Genomic DNA, 16,859 nt, shown 5'->3' with positions numbered 1-16,859 from the left:
GCAGGTGGTGGTGCTCCCATGCATCTGCTGCCCTGGTCCTTGTAGGTGTTAGAGATTACAGGTTTGGAAGGTGCTGTCGAAAGAGTTTATGATGTCATGAACAGAAACCAGTTGGTTTTCCCCCAAATTTAAGATGAGATTACCATCAGTTGTGATGATCTACACAGTTCAGTAGCAATTCTTTATTGATTGTATAAAATTGCCCATGATGAATAGGCACTTGGATCAGCTGGTAGGGGAACATTGTTTCCCATTGGGTTGTATCCCACCCTAAGTAACTGTACTTGGGAAAAGAGGGATAATGGGTGAAAATTGAGGAAAATTAACATTACATTGACTGAAGATTCATGGAAAAAGCTGGGAGCTGCTGCTGAAGTTTCAGCCTTACTTAAGTGGGAAGATTTCGATTATCATCATGAATGTATTTATAATATATTTTGAAATGTGGTATATCTTTTTGCTAATTTTGAGTTTATGGTTTGCTTTGGAAACTAGACTGGCTACTTAGCCTAGAATGTTACTTTAATTATAGTTTTAAAGTTGTCTTTCTCTAAATTAATGTTTTGGAATTCCACAGTATCAAAAAAGAAATAGGAGCTAAAGTAGGCCATTCAGTCCTTTGAGCCTACTGCATCATTCAGTGACATCATGGATGATGATCTACTTCAAAACTATGCACTATTCTTGTATCCCTTGATGCTTTTAATATGTAGAAATCTATCGATCTCAGTTTTGAACATACTCAACAACTGAGCCTTCCCAGCCCTCTGAGGCAGAGAATTCAAAGATCAGTGTTGGGTCCCTTGCTGTTTGTGGTACATATAAACGATTTACACTTGAATGTAGGAGGGTTGATCAGTAAGTTCACGGATGACACGAAAATTGCGGGATGGCAAATAGTGAGGAGGATAGCCTTAGATTACAGGAGGATATGGACAGGTTGGTCAGATGGGCTGATCAGTGGCAAATGGAATTTAATCCAGATAAGTGTGAGGTGATGCACTTGGGCAGGACAAACAAGGCACGGGAATACACTATGAATGGTAGGACCCTGGGAAGTACCAAGGATCAGAGGGACCTTGGTGTGCATGTCCACCGGTCCCTTAAGGTAGCGGGACAGGTAGATAAGGAGATTAAGAAGGCATTTGGGATACTTGCCTTTATTGGCTAAGGCATAGAATATAAGAGCAGGGAGGTTATGCTGGAACTGTATAAAATGCTGGTTAAGCCACAGCTAGAGTATTGTGTGCAGTTCTGGAATCCGCATCGTAGGAAGGATGTGATTGCAATAGAGAGAGTGCAGAGGAGATTTACCAGGATGTTGGCTGAGCTAGAGAGTTTTAGTTATGGAAACATAGAAAATAGGAGCAGGAGTAGGCCATTCGGCCCTTTGAGCCTGCTCCACCATTCTTTATGATCATGGCTGATCATCCAACTCAATAGTCTGCTCACGCTTTCTCCCCATATGCCTTGATCCACTTTGCCCCAAGCACTATACCTAACTCCTTCTTGAAAACATGCAATGTTTTGGCCTCAACTACTTCCTGTGGTAGCGAATTCCACAGGCTCATCACTCTCTGGGTGAAGAAATTTCTTCTCATCTCAGTCCTTGATGATGTACCCCATATCCTCAGTCTGTGACCCCTGGTTCTGGACTCCCCCACCATTGGGAACATCCTTCCTGCATCTAGCCTGTCTAGTCCTGTTGGAATTTTATAGGTTTCTATGAGGTCCCCCCTCATTCTTCTGAACTCCAGCGAATATAATCCTAACTGACTCAATATGTCATGAGGAGAGATTGGACAGACTGGGTTATTTTCCCTGGAGCAGAGGAGATTGAGGGAGGACATGATTGAGGTGTATAAAATTGAGTTGCATAGATAGGGTAGACAGGAACTTTTCCCCTTGGTGGAGGGATCAATAACCATGGGGCATAGATTTAAAGTAAGGGGCAAGAGGTTTAGAGGGGATGTGAGGAAGAATTTTTTCACCCAGAGGCTGGTGGGAACCTGGAACTCACTGCCTGAAAGGGTGGTAGAGGCAGAAACCTTCATAACATTTAAGAAGTATTTGGATATGCACTTGTGATGCCATGGTATAAAAGGCTATGAGCCTAATGCTGGAAAATGGGATTAAAATAGTTAAGTACTTGTTTGACTGGTGCAGACTCGATGGGCCGAAGAGCCTTTTTCTGTGCTGTAGACCTCTGACTCTATGACCGACCTCTGACTCTATGACCACCCTCTGAGCGCAGAAATTCCTCCTCACCTTAGTCCTAAATGGCCTGCCTCTTTATTCTGATACTATGTCCCCTGGTTCTAGACTCCCATCCAAGGGAAATATCCTTCTTGCATCTAACCTGACGAGCCTTGTAAGAATTTTCTATGTTTGAGTAAGATCACCTCTCATTCTTCTAAGCTCCAGAGAATAAAGGCCCAGTGTATTTCATCTTTTCTCTAAGGACAATCCCTCCATCCCAGGAATTAATTTAATTAACTTTCATTTAATTCGCTCCATGGCAAATACATCCCTCTTTGGGTAAGGCGACCTAAACTGCACACAATACTCTAGATGCGGTCTCACCAAGATTCTATATAATTGCAGTAAGACATCTTTACTCCTATACTCAAAATTCTCTTGTACCAAAGGCCAACATGCCTTTTCCCAACTTAATTGCTTCCTGTGACTCATGTACAAGGACACTCAAACCCTTTTGAAGTTCAACACTTCCCAGTCTTTCATTATTTAAGAAATACTCTCTTTCTGTTTTTCCTGCCAAAGTGGATAACCACATTTCTCCACATTGTATTCCATCTGCCAATTTGCCTGCTTAGCTTCTCCAAATCCCCTTGAATTTTCTTTTGCATCCTCCTCACAACTCTCACTTCCACCTAGTTTTGTGTCATCTTCAAACTGGAAATACTACATTTAACTCCCACATCCAAATCCTTGCGGTACCCCGCTAGTCACAGCCTACCAACCTGAAAATGACCCATTTATTCCTACTGTCTGTTTTCTGTCCATTAACCAGTTCTTAATCCATGCCAATATATTACCCGCAACCCCATGTGCTCTAATTTTGTTCACTAAACTCTTGTATGGGGCCTTATCAAAAGTTTTCTGAAAATCTAAATATGCCACATCCACCAGTTCCCCTCATCTCTTCTGCTAGTTACATCCTCAAAAAACTTCAACGGGTTTGGAAAACATGATTTCCCTTTTATAAATCCATGTTGACTCTGCCCAGTCCTGTCATTATTTTTAAAGTGTCATGTTATCACATCCTTGATTTATAGATTCTAGCATTTTCCCTACTACTTGATGTTAGGCTAACGAGACTGTAGTTCCCTGTTTTCTCTCCCTCCTTTCTTAAAAAGTGGCTACATTTGTAACCATCCAATCTGCAAGAACCATTCCAGAGTTTAAAGAATTTTGAAAAATGACCACCAATGCATCAACTATCTCTGCAGACACTTCTTTCAACACCCTGAGATGTAGATCATCAGGTCCAGGGGATTTACCTACTTTAAGTTCCATTAATTTCTAATACTTTTTTTTACTATATTAATGTCTTGCAGTTCCTCATTTGTACTAGGCTCTTGATTCTGCATTAGTTCCAGGAGATTTTTAGTATTTTCTCCCTTGAAGACGGACACAAAGCACTTATTTAGTTTCTCTGCTATTTCCTTATTCCCCATTATAAATTCTCCTGACTCTGCTTGTAATGGACCCACATTTGTTTTTGCTAATCTTTTCCTTTTTATATAATTATTGAAGCTTTTACAATCTGTTTTTATGTTTCACACTAGTTTACTCTGATTCTATTTTCCCTCTTAATCTTTTATTTGGCCCTCCTTTGCAGAATTCTAAAATGCTCCCAATTCTCAGGCTTACCTTTTTTTGGCAACTGTACATGTCTCTCTCTTTGATCTAATGCAACCTTTGATTTCTTTTGTTAGCCACTGTTGGAACACTTTGCTGGGTTTTTTGTGTATTAAAGGAATGTATTTTTGTTGTAAACTATGCATTAGTTCTTTAAATGTTAGCTATTACCTGTCTACCATCATACCTTTTAACATAGTTTCTCAATCTACCATAGCCAATTTGCCCCTCAAACCTTCATAGTTTCCTTTATATAAATTCAAGACGCTAATCTCTGAACTACATTACTTTCAAACTTAATGTAAAATTCTATCAAATTGTGGTCACTGTTTCCTAAAGGCTCCTTCACAACAAGATTATTAATGAGCCCTTTTTCATTGCATAATACTAGATCTAAAGTAGCCCATTCCCTCGTTGGTTCCTCAACATACTGCTCAGGAAAACAATCTTACATACATTCCAAGAATTTATCCTCCACAGCATTAATGCAAATTTTGTCTACCCAGTCTATATGTAGATTAAAATCCCCATGATTACTATATTATCCTTGTTACATGCACCTCTAATTTCCTGATTTATACTGTGATTTCATTACCACTGCTGTTTGGGGGCCTATAAACAATTCCCACCAATGTTTTCTGGCCCTTGCTGTTTCGTAGTTCCACCCAAACTGATTCTACACCTTGATCTTTAGAATTAAAGTCATCTCTCACTACAGTGCTAATGTCCTCTTTAATTAACAGAGCTACCCCAGCACCTTTTCCCAGTTTGCTGTCCTTCCTGAATGTCACACACCCTTGGATATTCAGGTGCCAGCTTTAGTTTCCTTGTAACCATGTCTCTGTAATGGCTATCATGTCATACATATGAATTTCTATTTGAGCTGACAATTCATCTGTTTTATTGTGAATGCAATGACATTCAGATAAAGGGCCCTTAATTCAGTTTGTTTCACTGTTTCTGTAAACTCTGGCCCTACTGGCTGGCACACTTCTAAGTTTGCAATCACCGTTCCTTACTGCAGTACCCTGATTATCGTTACCTTTATTGCTACCTTGATCTATTGCTTTGTTATTTTCCGTTAATTTACTCAACCTTCCTCTACATGATCCCTTCCGCGCCCTAGTTAGCTTAAAGCTCTCGCTACTTCCCTAGTTACATGACTCACTAGAATACTGGCCCCAGCACGGTTCCCGTGTAGACTGTCTCAATGGTACACCGCCCACTTTGCTCAGTACTGGTGCCAGTGCCCCATGAATAAAAACCCATTTCTTCCACATTAACCTTTGAGCCACACATTCATCTCTCTAATCTTAATTACCCTATGCCAATTTGCACATGGTTCAGGTAATAATCCAGAAGTCAATACCTTTAAAGTTCTTCTTAATTTAGTGCTTAGCTCCTCATGCTCTCTCTGCAGAATTTCTTTCCTAGTCTTACCTATGTCATTGGTACCTACATGGACCACGACCACTGGATCCACCCCCTTCCCGCTGCAGGTTCCTCTCTAGCTTTGAGTAGATATCCTGGACCCTGGCACCAAGCAGGCAACACAGTTATCTGGACTCTCACTCTCAACTGCATGGAACAGCATCTATCCTGATGGCTATATTGTCTCTTATCACTACCACATTCCTCTTCGTTCCCCCACTTGAATGGCATCCTTCGCCATGGTGCCTTGGCCAATCCACTCATCCACCTTGCAGTCCTTCTGCTCATCCATACAAGTAGCAAGCACCACATATCTGTTGGACAGAGTCAGGGGCTGAGGCTCCTCCATCACTACATACTGATTCACCTTACCTGCCTGACTTGCACTCACATTCTCCTGTTCTCTGACCACTGACCAACTCCAAGGAGAGTGTCTGCCTCCTGGAACAAAGTGTCTAGGTAACTCTTCCCCTCCCTGCTGCCCTGCAATGTCCACAACTCAGACTCCAGCTCACCATCTTAGGGCCGAAGTTGCCAAGCTGCAGACACTTATGGCAGATATGGTTGCCTGAGATTGCAGTGCACTCCACAGATTCCCACATTCTGCAGCCATGGCACACCACCAGCCCTGTCATTTATGTCCAATCTTATTTATTTAATTAATTGATTAATTAATAATTTCCGTAGCTAAAGTAATAGAAAGTTGCATTCACCTAGCTTGGAGACGAGGAAAGGAACTCAACAACCGTTGGGGGCTGAAAAAAAGTAGAAAAAGGAGTACCTCTTCCCCCACTGTACCAAATTCCCACCTGAACCAAATTCCCAACTCTTCAGTCAATCTACGTCTCATTCAGTCATAGTCTGCTGTCCATGCAACCCTTTTTGACAAACCATTTTCTCTTTTATTGGATGATAAGTACAAAACATGTTAAGGTGATGCATTATAATCTTGTGAATCAGAAGAAACCAGTAGGTATAATATTACATGGAGCTTTCTCTGAATAAATAATCATTGCCACCTGTACTTTATTTAGAATCAAAGTGGACTCATGCCAATCAGACATTAACCGAGAGACAACAAAAACTTGAGGAATCAGCTAACCTGCTCTCAAGTTTCCAGAGCTCGGAATCACAGCTCAGTACGTGGCTATCAGAGAAGGAATTAATGATGAGTGTACTGGGTCCTCTATCAATTGATCCAAATATGCTACATGCTCAGAAACAACAAGTGCAGGTAAAATTAAAAATGTTAAAATTATTTACTAATGCAATACAAAAGATTGTATATGAAATGTTTCCCAGTATCTCTAATTAAAATTTTTGTTTGTGACAGTTCATGTTGAAAGAATTTGAGACTCGAAAACCCCAATATGAACAACTAAATCAAGCAGCACAAGGACTGTGTGCACCTGGAGATATATCTGCTTCTGACAGACAGCTGAGAGATCAGCACGGAGCCATCAATGACAAATGGAATAAACTTACCAATCAGCTCAGTGGCCGTTCCAGTCATATTGATCAAGCCATAGCCAAGAGTACGCAATATCAGGAGCTACTGCAGCAACTCACTGACAAAGTCAGGATCCTCTGTGATAAACTAAACAGCCAATCTGTGATTAGCACACAGCCAGACATTGTCAAGCAACAACTCGAAGAAACCAGCGAAATTCGTTCAGATTTGGAACAGCAAAAGGAACAGATTGAAGAGGCACAACTTCTCTGTGATGACCTGTCCTCCCTCATTGGTGAACAGTATTTAAAGGATGAGCTTCGGAAGCGTCTGGAAGCTGTCCTGATGCCATTTAATGGTCTTGAAGAGAGAGCAGGTTGGTATTGATACCACAGATTTAGTTACAGTATGCCAAAATAAAACTGTTGTAACATTTAAAACCAGTTCTTCATCTCTGACCAGATGAACTGACAAAACAGATTCCTGTAAATGTTTGAAGTTTGGACCTTTGGTTGCTTTTAATACAGATTCATCCTTTCTGTCACACATTTGTGGAAACTCAGCTGAAATCCCTGTAGTCAATAAGCTGTTAGAAACATTTCCAATTTACTACTTCCTTAAAGAGAATGGAAGAGACCAAGCTAGTGCTGCTTAGCTAAATCTTTGTCTGGGCCTGAAAACTTGCTATCAGATTCACTCCAGATAGCAGTGAGTGCTTGATAGCCTCATCATCATTACTACTCCCAAAATCCAGGAAATTACCCTTTACCAGATTAATTGGACATTAATTTGATATTTATCTTTTAATTGCTACTTTGATTAAAATATGTTCAAAAATTGATTTCCTATTTAACTCCTGTGATTAACATTCCACTTTGCTTCTCTTCTCTGCTCTCCACTCAGGAAGTTGATAGTTTTTGGGCTAAACCTGCTCTTTGGCAAATCAACCAATTAGATACTTTAGGTGTGTGAGCCCAGAAAGTGAGACTTAGCAGTCTATTTAACTGTGGAGAACATTACATTTAAATCCAGCCCTGTTCTCACCCAACATCCACTCTCCATCTGCACTTTCAGATGGATTCATTAGATGGTGAAAAGGAGTGAAAAATCTGCTATTTCTCTGCCCTTTTTCTAGCCTAGAAGCACGGAAACAAATTGTATTTCCCTAATCACACTCCAGTTAATATAAGCACACCTTAGGGATGAAATCTTGCATCTTCTGCTCCATATGCCTATGTACTACACCAGGCGGTACCTGTTTTGTTTTTGGCTCCTTTACGCAAATTCGCTAATCTCTCACACAAGATTGGTAAAGTACAGTCTCTAGGGATTCAGCAGCCACCATTACTTTGTACAACAGCTGCAACTACTCACATACACCACTAACTGAATGCTAGTCATATGCTGCTTTACATTATGGTTCCCTCCTGAGATCTTATCACTTTGGTATTCTTGACTTGTGGGTGCATTTACATTGTGTATTATCAGAGTGCTAATTGTTCTCATGGTGGCCTTCCACAATTTCACTCTCCGAGTTCATCTTTGGATGTGTTCTAGACACATTTGGAGTGCTGGGTGTTGTACAGTTGCACGATTCCCTTAGCTGGCTTCTGTTTCTCCTTAACATCACCCCATTTGGTGTTGTGACCTCATAGGATTTAGGCTTACTGCACACCTCCACAGGTAACCAAGTTCCCTGGGTAGGATATATGACCCAAACCTCTTGTCCTATGCGCAGACAAGGCAGTTCCACACATGCATGTTGGTCCTGTGCCCTCTTCATCCTCCCTTGTTTTTCAAAACATTTCTCCTGTATTCCTGAAAATTTGGACAGGCAATGGCTTGGAAAAGTTGACCTAACCATCTCCCAAACATGATTTACATTGGTGACAGTAAGCTCATGTCTAAAGGTGTCATTCTCAAATTTAATTTGGCAATACAGAGATCTTATTTTGTGCCTATGCACTTCACAATTAATGCCTTAACAGTGCAGACCAATCACTCAGCAAGACCATCAGATCTGGAATAGTTTGGCAAGACTGTCAGATGGTTTATGTCCCTTTTAGCACACGTCCATAAAAGGTCCGCCAGTATATTGTGGCCTGTTGCTTGATATTTCTCCAGGTGTACTGAGCAAACTGAATATCGTGCTCATTGTGTCTACCCTGGATGCACTTGAGGTCTCATTCAATTGTCTGATGGTTCAAAACTTGGAAAAATAATCCACGATTAGGAAATAATTAGGAATAATCCACGCCATGGATAGTGAATAAATCTGTGGAAATTTTGGACCAATGGTGTGATGGAATCTTGTGAGTTTGTAGTGGATTTTAACATGCTTCTCACATCCTCGCTATTTTCTCGATATCGTTGTTGATCCCTAGCCAATGGACAGTTTCCCTTGCCAGGCGCCTTGTTTATTCTACGTCCATTTGCCCTGGTGTATCTGTGACAATATGTCCTGGTGAAGAGCTTCAGGTACAAGCGCTTGCTTTTCTTTGAAAATCATACCAGTTGAAATACCTCACTCGTCTCTGTATGGCCAAAAACATCTTGGGGTGTCTGACACTACTTATATTGTACCAGGCCAACCTTCTACAATAGCTTTCCATAATTCTTTCAGTTATGGATCATTTGCTATTTCCTGAAGTTGGTTGCATTTCTGTTGACCAAAACTCATCAGATCAACACTGAGTACATTTTCTACTTCAATGTCTGCATCATCTACATGTAGGTCAAGTAAAACATCCTCAGATTTTTTCAGATTCAGTAACCTGCTCAGTGTGTCTGAAATAACCATTTTGCTACCTGGTTTGTAAAGGACTGCAAAATCTTATCACTGTATTTTTATCAGAACTCGTTGTAGTCTGGATGGCGCACTTGTCACTGGCTTGTGCCAAATCATTTGTAATGGTTTGTGGTCAGTTTCCACAATGAATCATTTACACAAATAGGTATGTGTGATACTGAACACCAGAGCAGGTGTCTCATGCTCCATGTTGAATAATTGGATTGCACTCGCAATAGACTTTTGGAGCAAATTGCAATTGGTTTTCCATCTTGCATAATGCACAGCCCTAACCGTTTTTGAGATGCATCAACCTCTAAGACCGTCTCTTTTCTTGGGTCATAGTATTGTAGAACATGTGTCTCTTTTGACAATGCATGTTTGAGTGACTCGAACACATGTTGATGGTCCTCCTACCAGACATATGGAACATCCTTCTTTAACAGCTCTCTACCTGATAATGCTGTGTTGGCCAAATTGAGTATGCATGGTACTAAGAAATTGAAGAATCTGAGGCATCTCTGCAAGCCCCTCTGTCTTGGGGAGTAGGCATGCATTGCATATCTTCAAGTTTGCCTGGGTCAGGATAGATCCCAGAACTCAAATAGAGCTGAAAAAGTTAATCTGGCTATTTCTTGCTGTTGAAGACAAATCCTTTATGACGAGCTGCTGCCATTGGTCAGTGTAAATTTCAGTCACAGTCTTCTTTGATATTGCGGTGATGGGCAAAACCATCGGCAATGCATACGCATCCAGGAACATTTTCAGTAATTTTGTCTATATGCTACTGCAACAGATCCTGACTAATGGATAAACTAAAGGTTAATCTTTGGAAACAGTATCTTCCAAATGGTGTCCTGAAAGTAGTGATTTCTTGAGATCCTTCCACCAAATGAACTAACCAATACCCATAACAAAAACAGAATTACCTGGAAAAATTCAGCAGGTCTGGCAGCAGACCTGAGAGACCAAACGTAAACTGGGCGACCAGTTTGCAGAACAGCTGCGGTCTGTCCGCAAGAATGACCCAAGAATGACCCAATGCTTGCTGCATTGTTCCAGTGAGCCCAACGCAAACTGGAGGAACAGCACCTCATCTTCCGACTAGGCACTTTACAGCCTTCCGGACTGAATATTGAATTCAGCAACTTTAGATCTTGACCTCCCTCCTCCATCCCCACCCCCTTTCTGTTTCTTCCCCCTTCCTTTTGTTTTTTCCAATAATTTATATAGATTTTTCTTTACCCACCTATTTCCATTATTTTTAAATCTTTTATGCCCTGCTAGCCTTTCCACCCCACCCCCACTGGAGCTGTATCTTGAGTGCCCTACCATCCATTCTTAATTAGCACATTCGTTTAGATAATATCACTTCCTTCAATACCTCTGTGTTCTTTTGTCTGTGACATCTTTTGATTATCTGCTCCTATCACTGCTTCCTTGTCCCTACAACCACACCACCAACCACCGCCCCCCCCCCCCACCCCCCACTTCTCCGCCTCCTCCTCCTTACCCCCCCACCACCTTAAACCAGCCCTTTCCTAAGATTCACTCAGTTCTGTTAAAGGGTCATGAGGACTTGAAACGTCAACTCTTTTCTTCTCCGCTGATGCTGCCAGACCTGCTGAGTTTTTCCAGGTAATTCTGTTTTTGTTTTGGATTTTCAGCATCCGCAGTTTTTTGTTTATATGACTAATACCCATGTTTGATGTCCAACTTGGAGAAAAACTTTGCTCCTGGGAATTCCTCTAATATTGGGATCTTGTGTGGGTATCTCTTTAGAGCAAGATTTAAGCATCTTTGATCCAAGTTTGCCTGGATTGTGACTTTTTTTTTAGTACACATGATGGATAATGTCATTACAGTCCACGTCATTCAATTCACTCTTAAGCTTTTCCTTTATGCACTTTCAAGGAGGGTCAATTGACAGGATTGCATCTTTTCTGATGTGCAGCATCACCTCTGAAATTTTCTGTAGTGTCATATCTGTCTGGTTACATCTGTTGTAGGTCAAGCACTGACTCAATACAATTATTTTTAGCTTCTTCTGTCATTATTGGTGCATTGATGATCCCACATATGGCCACGATGTCGGTAACGCTGCTACTTTAGATCTGTTCTTGTCCAGCAGGTAGAATACTTGTGGTTTCCATTCAGACTTGCCATTGTTGCATTTCAGTGTCAATGAATGGGTGACCCATTGTATGCAGTTAGCTTGGCTGTCTTAGGTTGTATCATTGATTCCCAAAAGTCCAGATACATATCCTTCAAGATTCTGACTTGTAAGATTCTTGTGCTTACTCCCATGTCAGCTTTGGCTGTGAGCGTGTGTTTGCCACTTTTCTTGAGGCATATGATGCCAATGGTAGCAAAAGACTCTAACTGCTTGACTTCATCCACACTTTGTGTCACATTCACGATGCGGAAAGCCATATTGCTTTCTGGTTGAAGGTTTCTCCACTCTGAATCTTCACCTTGGTCTTTCTTGCCACTACCTTCATGTATGTGCTTGTACTTAAGTGGATCACTGATGCACTCCCTTTTGTTGCTGCCAATGTGCTGCTGATGTTTTTGTTTGGTTGTATCTTATTGTAATCTCTGGTCGCGCCTCCAGAGCCAGATTTCTTGCATTGGCAAGCCCGGTGTCCTTTTATATCATAAAAGTCTTGGAATGCAGCACAGCTTTATGGTGAGTGTACTTCCCACATGGATTGCTTGCTTTCTGCATTCTGGCTACCGTGCCAATACTGGTAGCTGCAACCACTGCTTGCAGGTGGTATTGTCCAGCCAGAAGGGCTTCATGTTTTGGGCCATCTTTTAGCATTGTCAATATCATCACCATGCTTTTTCTCCAAAAGATCTTTTTTGAAGACTTCGATCGGCTTGCAGCTATAATTAGCTCCATTATCTGCTCAGATGACTCAGCTTCAGAAAAATCACAGTCCTTGCCCCTATCACGGCACCTGCTGACGAACTGATCAATTGATTCTTGTGACTGATGTCTGTAAGTCATCAGTTCTGATCGGTGTATTCTGAAGTTCACCTTTACACAAAGCTGATCCTCCAGCATGCTCCAGAGCTTAACAGGGTCTTTTTGATCCTCCTCAGTCAGGCCTGATGCAGCCCCTCATTTTCAATGGCTATATTTATTTTTGCTGCTTGTTTATCTGGTTCTGTGACAGATGAATCTAAGAAGCAGAATTCCATCCTTTGTTCAAAAAGTCTAAATTCGAATAGGACGTCTGTGGCCTTCCAATTCATGTTGGGGAATTTGATGGGCATCTTTCTGATGTTCTCTGTCTTTTACAGATGCTCCTGACTTGCAGGGAATTGTTAACCTCTACTCCATTGAGAGATTCAGTAATGCAGCTACTTTTTTTAGTCTTCCTTTTTTTTTGGCTGCAGTTCAAGATTTTACTACACTCACCCCAGTGGTGCTATTTTCCTGTTTTGCGCATTTTTGTGACTTTTGTGCAGGAATGGCAACCGAGGATGTCTGCGGCCCTGCAACTTTTCTGCCTGATTCAAAATCGACTGCACTGCAACCTTGAACCAACTCATTGCTTACGTTCACCACTGATCAGACTATTCCACAAATCAGATACTCACTCATTGTTCTGTAAAGTACTGTTTGTAGAGAGATTCTCCCTTCCAGGGTTTTATTGCACATACAGCTCTGTATTGCACCAGATTTTGTCTGTGGCTCTTCCTGTGTTCTTTAACATCCCACAGGTGCCACCATATTGTGTTTCTGCCTCCTTTGTGCAAACTCACCAACCTCTCACACAGGACTGTTTATAAGTAGGTCTGATTTATTTGAAAACTGCAACTGATATATATACACCTTACAGAAGAGCTCAACAGACAGCTCTACTCTAGGGATTTACCAATCACCATTACTCACAGTAACAGCTGCAACCATCCAGATACCAGTAACTGGTTGTTGGTCACATACTGCTTTACATCCTGATTCCTTGATCATTTGCATATTCTCTTAGTGATATCACAACAGTACCTATAATTTAGAATCTTTTAATAAGGCTTTCTGATTTGGATGCTTTGGACTGGGTTTTACTGGGCACTGTATTCCTTGCATCCCTCCCAACCAAAAAGTTGGTCATCAGCCTACTCACCCAAAATCCAGCTACCCCACAGCAATACTACATTGGGAGCAGCCTTGATTGTTTCAGAGTGCAACTTGCACCCTCGCCTTGGAGGAAATCGGATTATCCTTTAACCTCAGATGTGCCAGGATCAAATGGTGGCCACTGCTGGGAATATAGGCAGTTGCAAAGAAGTAGCAGTAGTGGACTCTGGACTTAAAGGTAACTCCGGGGTTTTGGATGGGCCTGGCTGGCAGACTCTGTGGAGGGGGTGGCGTTAAAGGTGGGGGAAACCTCCAAAGGCCACAGGAGAACCCCCCTCCCCTACCAAAGGCCGCACAGTGAAAGCTACGAGGTTAGCCTCCTTGCCTCTGCCTTCCCCTGCTGCATATAAAATAGCAGCAGTGGTGGAAGGAGGCCCTTTAGTGGCCATTGATTGGCCAGTTAAGGGCCTCAATAGGCATCAGGGTGGGTGGGCTACCTGGTGCCTTCTCCACCCATTGTAATATGGCGGACAGGTCAGGGGTGGTTGGGAAGGCCACCTGCTTTATTTTGTGAATTCGCCTGCCTTCAAATATGCTGGAGGGGGCTGTACAATCCAATCCTTTCTTTCTATATAAAACTGAGATTCATTTTTTTAAAAATGAAATTGGTCATAGGTAAATTGCACTTTCCTGGATAAAACTCATAATCTGAAAACTCCAGATGTAGTCAGCAAAACAGTTTTGGAAGGAACAAATAAAATACTTTCAATAAACAGTGAATGCTCACAACTGTCTTAAAGTACAATGATAAAGTAGTTGAAGTGCATTATTAGCTATGTACATAGCATCCATCAGCCAAGAGTGAGTTTTATGTTGAATATTATCCATCATTATGGAGAGAATTGTTATTGCACATCATGTTATGATCTCCATGGAGACCAATTAAAAAAAGAAATTAAAACTTCCAGTTGATGGCTGAAAGGATGACACAACAGAATTTCACAATTTAAGCCTTTTACTGTTAAGCAGATTAAAAGCACTGGTGACTAAACACTAATTTTGTTGGCAACTTTATACTTTAAACTATAGAACATTATTTCTCCATTTCCCTTTTAACACAGTCAAAATCCCACGTCACAGATATGCTTTACACTACCCTTTAAGTAGACATTCACTTCTCCTAGAACAAGTCCAAAGTGATCCTTATCTCCCAAGGGTATACTTCTGTTCTTTTCCTTCCTCAGCCATGGCAACATGAATCACATGGGCCTTGTATCCAGATAGAAATGCTGATTAGCTATCTTTGAGACCCCAGCTCACTTTTATCTTGGAAGAAACTGGACAGTTTAAAGCATAATTGTTTACAACCCAGCATTCTCAACACTTCCTGGGACTTTGGAGACTAGCAGTCTAACCACTGTAAACACAGATGCTGCTGCCATTGTCATCTAGTGTGAATACCTTACACCTTCATTCCAGGAAAACAACCCAGACCTCCCTTTAATCTTTAACAGCCACGTCACCCAGGCCTGTTGTTCGGCAGACTTCAGAACAGGTCACATGACCCCCTCAATTTTATCCTAAATTAAAATCACAGTCCCAAAACATGATAACCTTATATTTGTAACAATCATTGACTGGTTTTATTAATTTTAACCCAAATTTTAGACTTCTTTCCAACTCTGAAATTGCAGGTTGGATTATATGCTCATTAACAACAGGAATGTTTTATAATGCACAAAGCAAATATAACCCCACTATTTAAGAGGGGAGGAAGGGAGAAAACAGAACTACAGACCTTTTAGTTTGATGTCAGCAGTAGGGAAACATTAGAATTATTATAAAGGATGTGATAACTGGACATTTAGAAAATAATGATATGATTGGGCAGAGTCAACATGGATTTATGAAACAGAAATCATGTTTGACAAACCTGTTGGAGTTTTTTGAGGATGTTACCTATAACACAGATAAAAGGGAAGCAGTGCATTTGGATTTTCAGAAGGCTTTTGATAAAGTCCCACATGGGAGATTAGTAAACAAGTTAGAACATATGGGATTGGAGGTAATATACAAACAAGGAGCAGGAGTAGGCCATTCTGCCCCTCGAGCCTGCTCTGCCATTTAATAAGATCATGGCTGATCTGATAGTAACCTCAAATCTGCATCTCACCTACCCTCGATAACCTATCACCCCCTTGCTTACTAAGAATCTATCCACCTCTGCCTTAAAAATATTCAAAGACTCTGCTTCATTCTCAGGATGGCAGGATGTTGCTTGTGGGGTACTGCAAAGATCAGTACTGGGGCCACAGCTGTTCACAATCTATACAAATGATTTGGATGTGGGGACCAAATGTAATATTTCCAAATTTGTTGATGACACAAAACTAGGTAAAGTTATGAAGGATGCAAGGAGACTTCAAAGGGAGATGGACAGGCTAAGTGAGCAGGCAAGAATTTGGCGGATGGATATAACGTGAATGTGTATGAAGTTATCCACTTTTTAGTAGAAAACAACAGAAAGGCAGAGTATTTTTTTAAGTGGTGAGGGGTTGGGAAGTGTTGATCCTGGGTGCCCTTGTTCATGAGTCACTAAAACCTAGCACACAGGTACAGCAAGCATTTAGGAAGGCAAATGGTATGTTGGCTTTCATCACAAGGGGATTTGAGTACAGGATTAAAAATGTCTTGCTGCAATTATATAGAGCCTTGGTGAGATAACACCTGGAATATTTTGTACAGTTTTGGTCTCCTTATCTAAGGAAGAGTATACTTGCTGTAGAGGTAGTGCAATGGAGGCTCACCAGACTAATCCCTAGGATGGTGGTGTTATCTTATGAGGAGAGACTGAGTATTCTCTAGAGTTTTGAAGAATGAGAGGTGATCTCATTGAAAGTTACAAAATTCTTACAGGGTGTGACCGGGTAGACGCAGGAAGGATGATTCCCCTGGTTGGTGAGTCTAGAACCAGAATGAAGGGCAGGCCGTTTAAGACTGAGTTGAGGAGGAATTTCTTCATTCGGTGGTAAATCATTGGAATTCTCTACCCCAGAGGGCTCTGGAAACTCAATTACTGAGCATGCTCACAAACAGAAATCAATAGATTTCTGGATACTAATGATATCAAGGGATATAGGGATAGTGGGGGAAAATGGCAGAGAGTTAGATGATCAGCCATGATCTGTTTGAATGGCAGAGCAGGCTTGACAGGCCAAATG

The 16,859-nt window shown here is 41.3% G+C and overlaps 1 protein-coding gene across 4 annotated transcripts in view; it reads left to right on the top strand.

Annotated features, from left to right (window-relative positions):
- Positions 1 to 16,859, top strand: part of macf1a (microtubule actin crosslinking factor 1a) — a 651,250-nt gene that overhangs the window by 495,557 nt on the left and 138,834 nt on the right. For all 4 annotated transcript variants that reach the window (XM_041213072.1, XM_041213073.1, XM_041213071.1 and 1 more), the window contains 2 exons: positions 6,348 to 6,547; positions 6,647 to 7,139. In XM_041213072.1, the coding sequence (XP_041069006.1) occupies positions 6,348 to 6,547; positions 6,647 to 7,139 (693 nt within the window). The remainder of the gene's footprint in view (positions 1 to 6,347; positions 6,548 to 6,646; positions 7,140 to 16,859) is intronic.

The sequence above is a fragment of the Carcharodon carcharias genome, chromosome 19 (assembly GCF_017639515.1).
Source record: "Carcharodon carcharias isolate sCarCar2 chromosome 19, sCarCar2.pri, whole genome shotgun sequence".
In the NCBI taxonomy this organism is placed as follows: domain Eukaryota; kingdom Metazoa; phylum Chordata; class Chondrichthyes; order Lamniformes; family Lamnidae; genus Carcharodon; species Carcharodon carcharias.
Note: the sequence above shows the minus strand (reverse complement) of the source record. Positions and strands in the feature narration are given on the sequence as shown.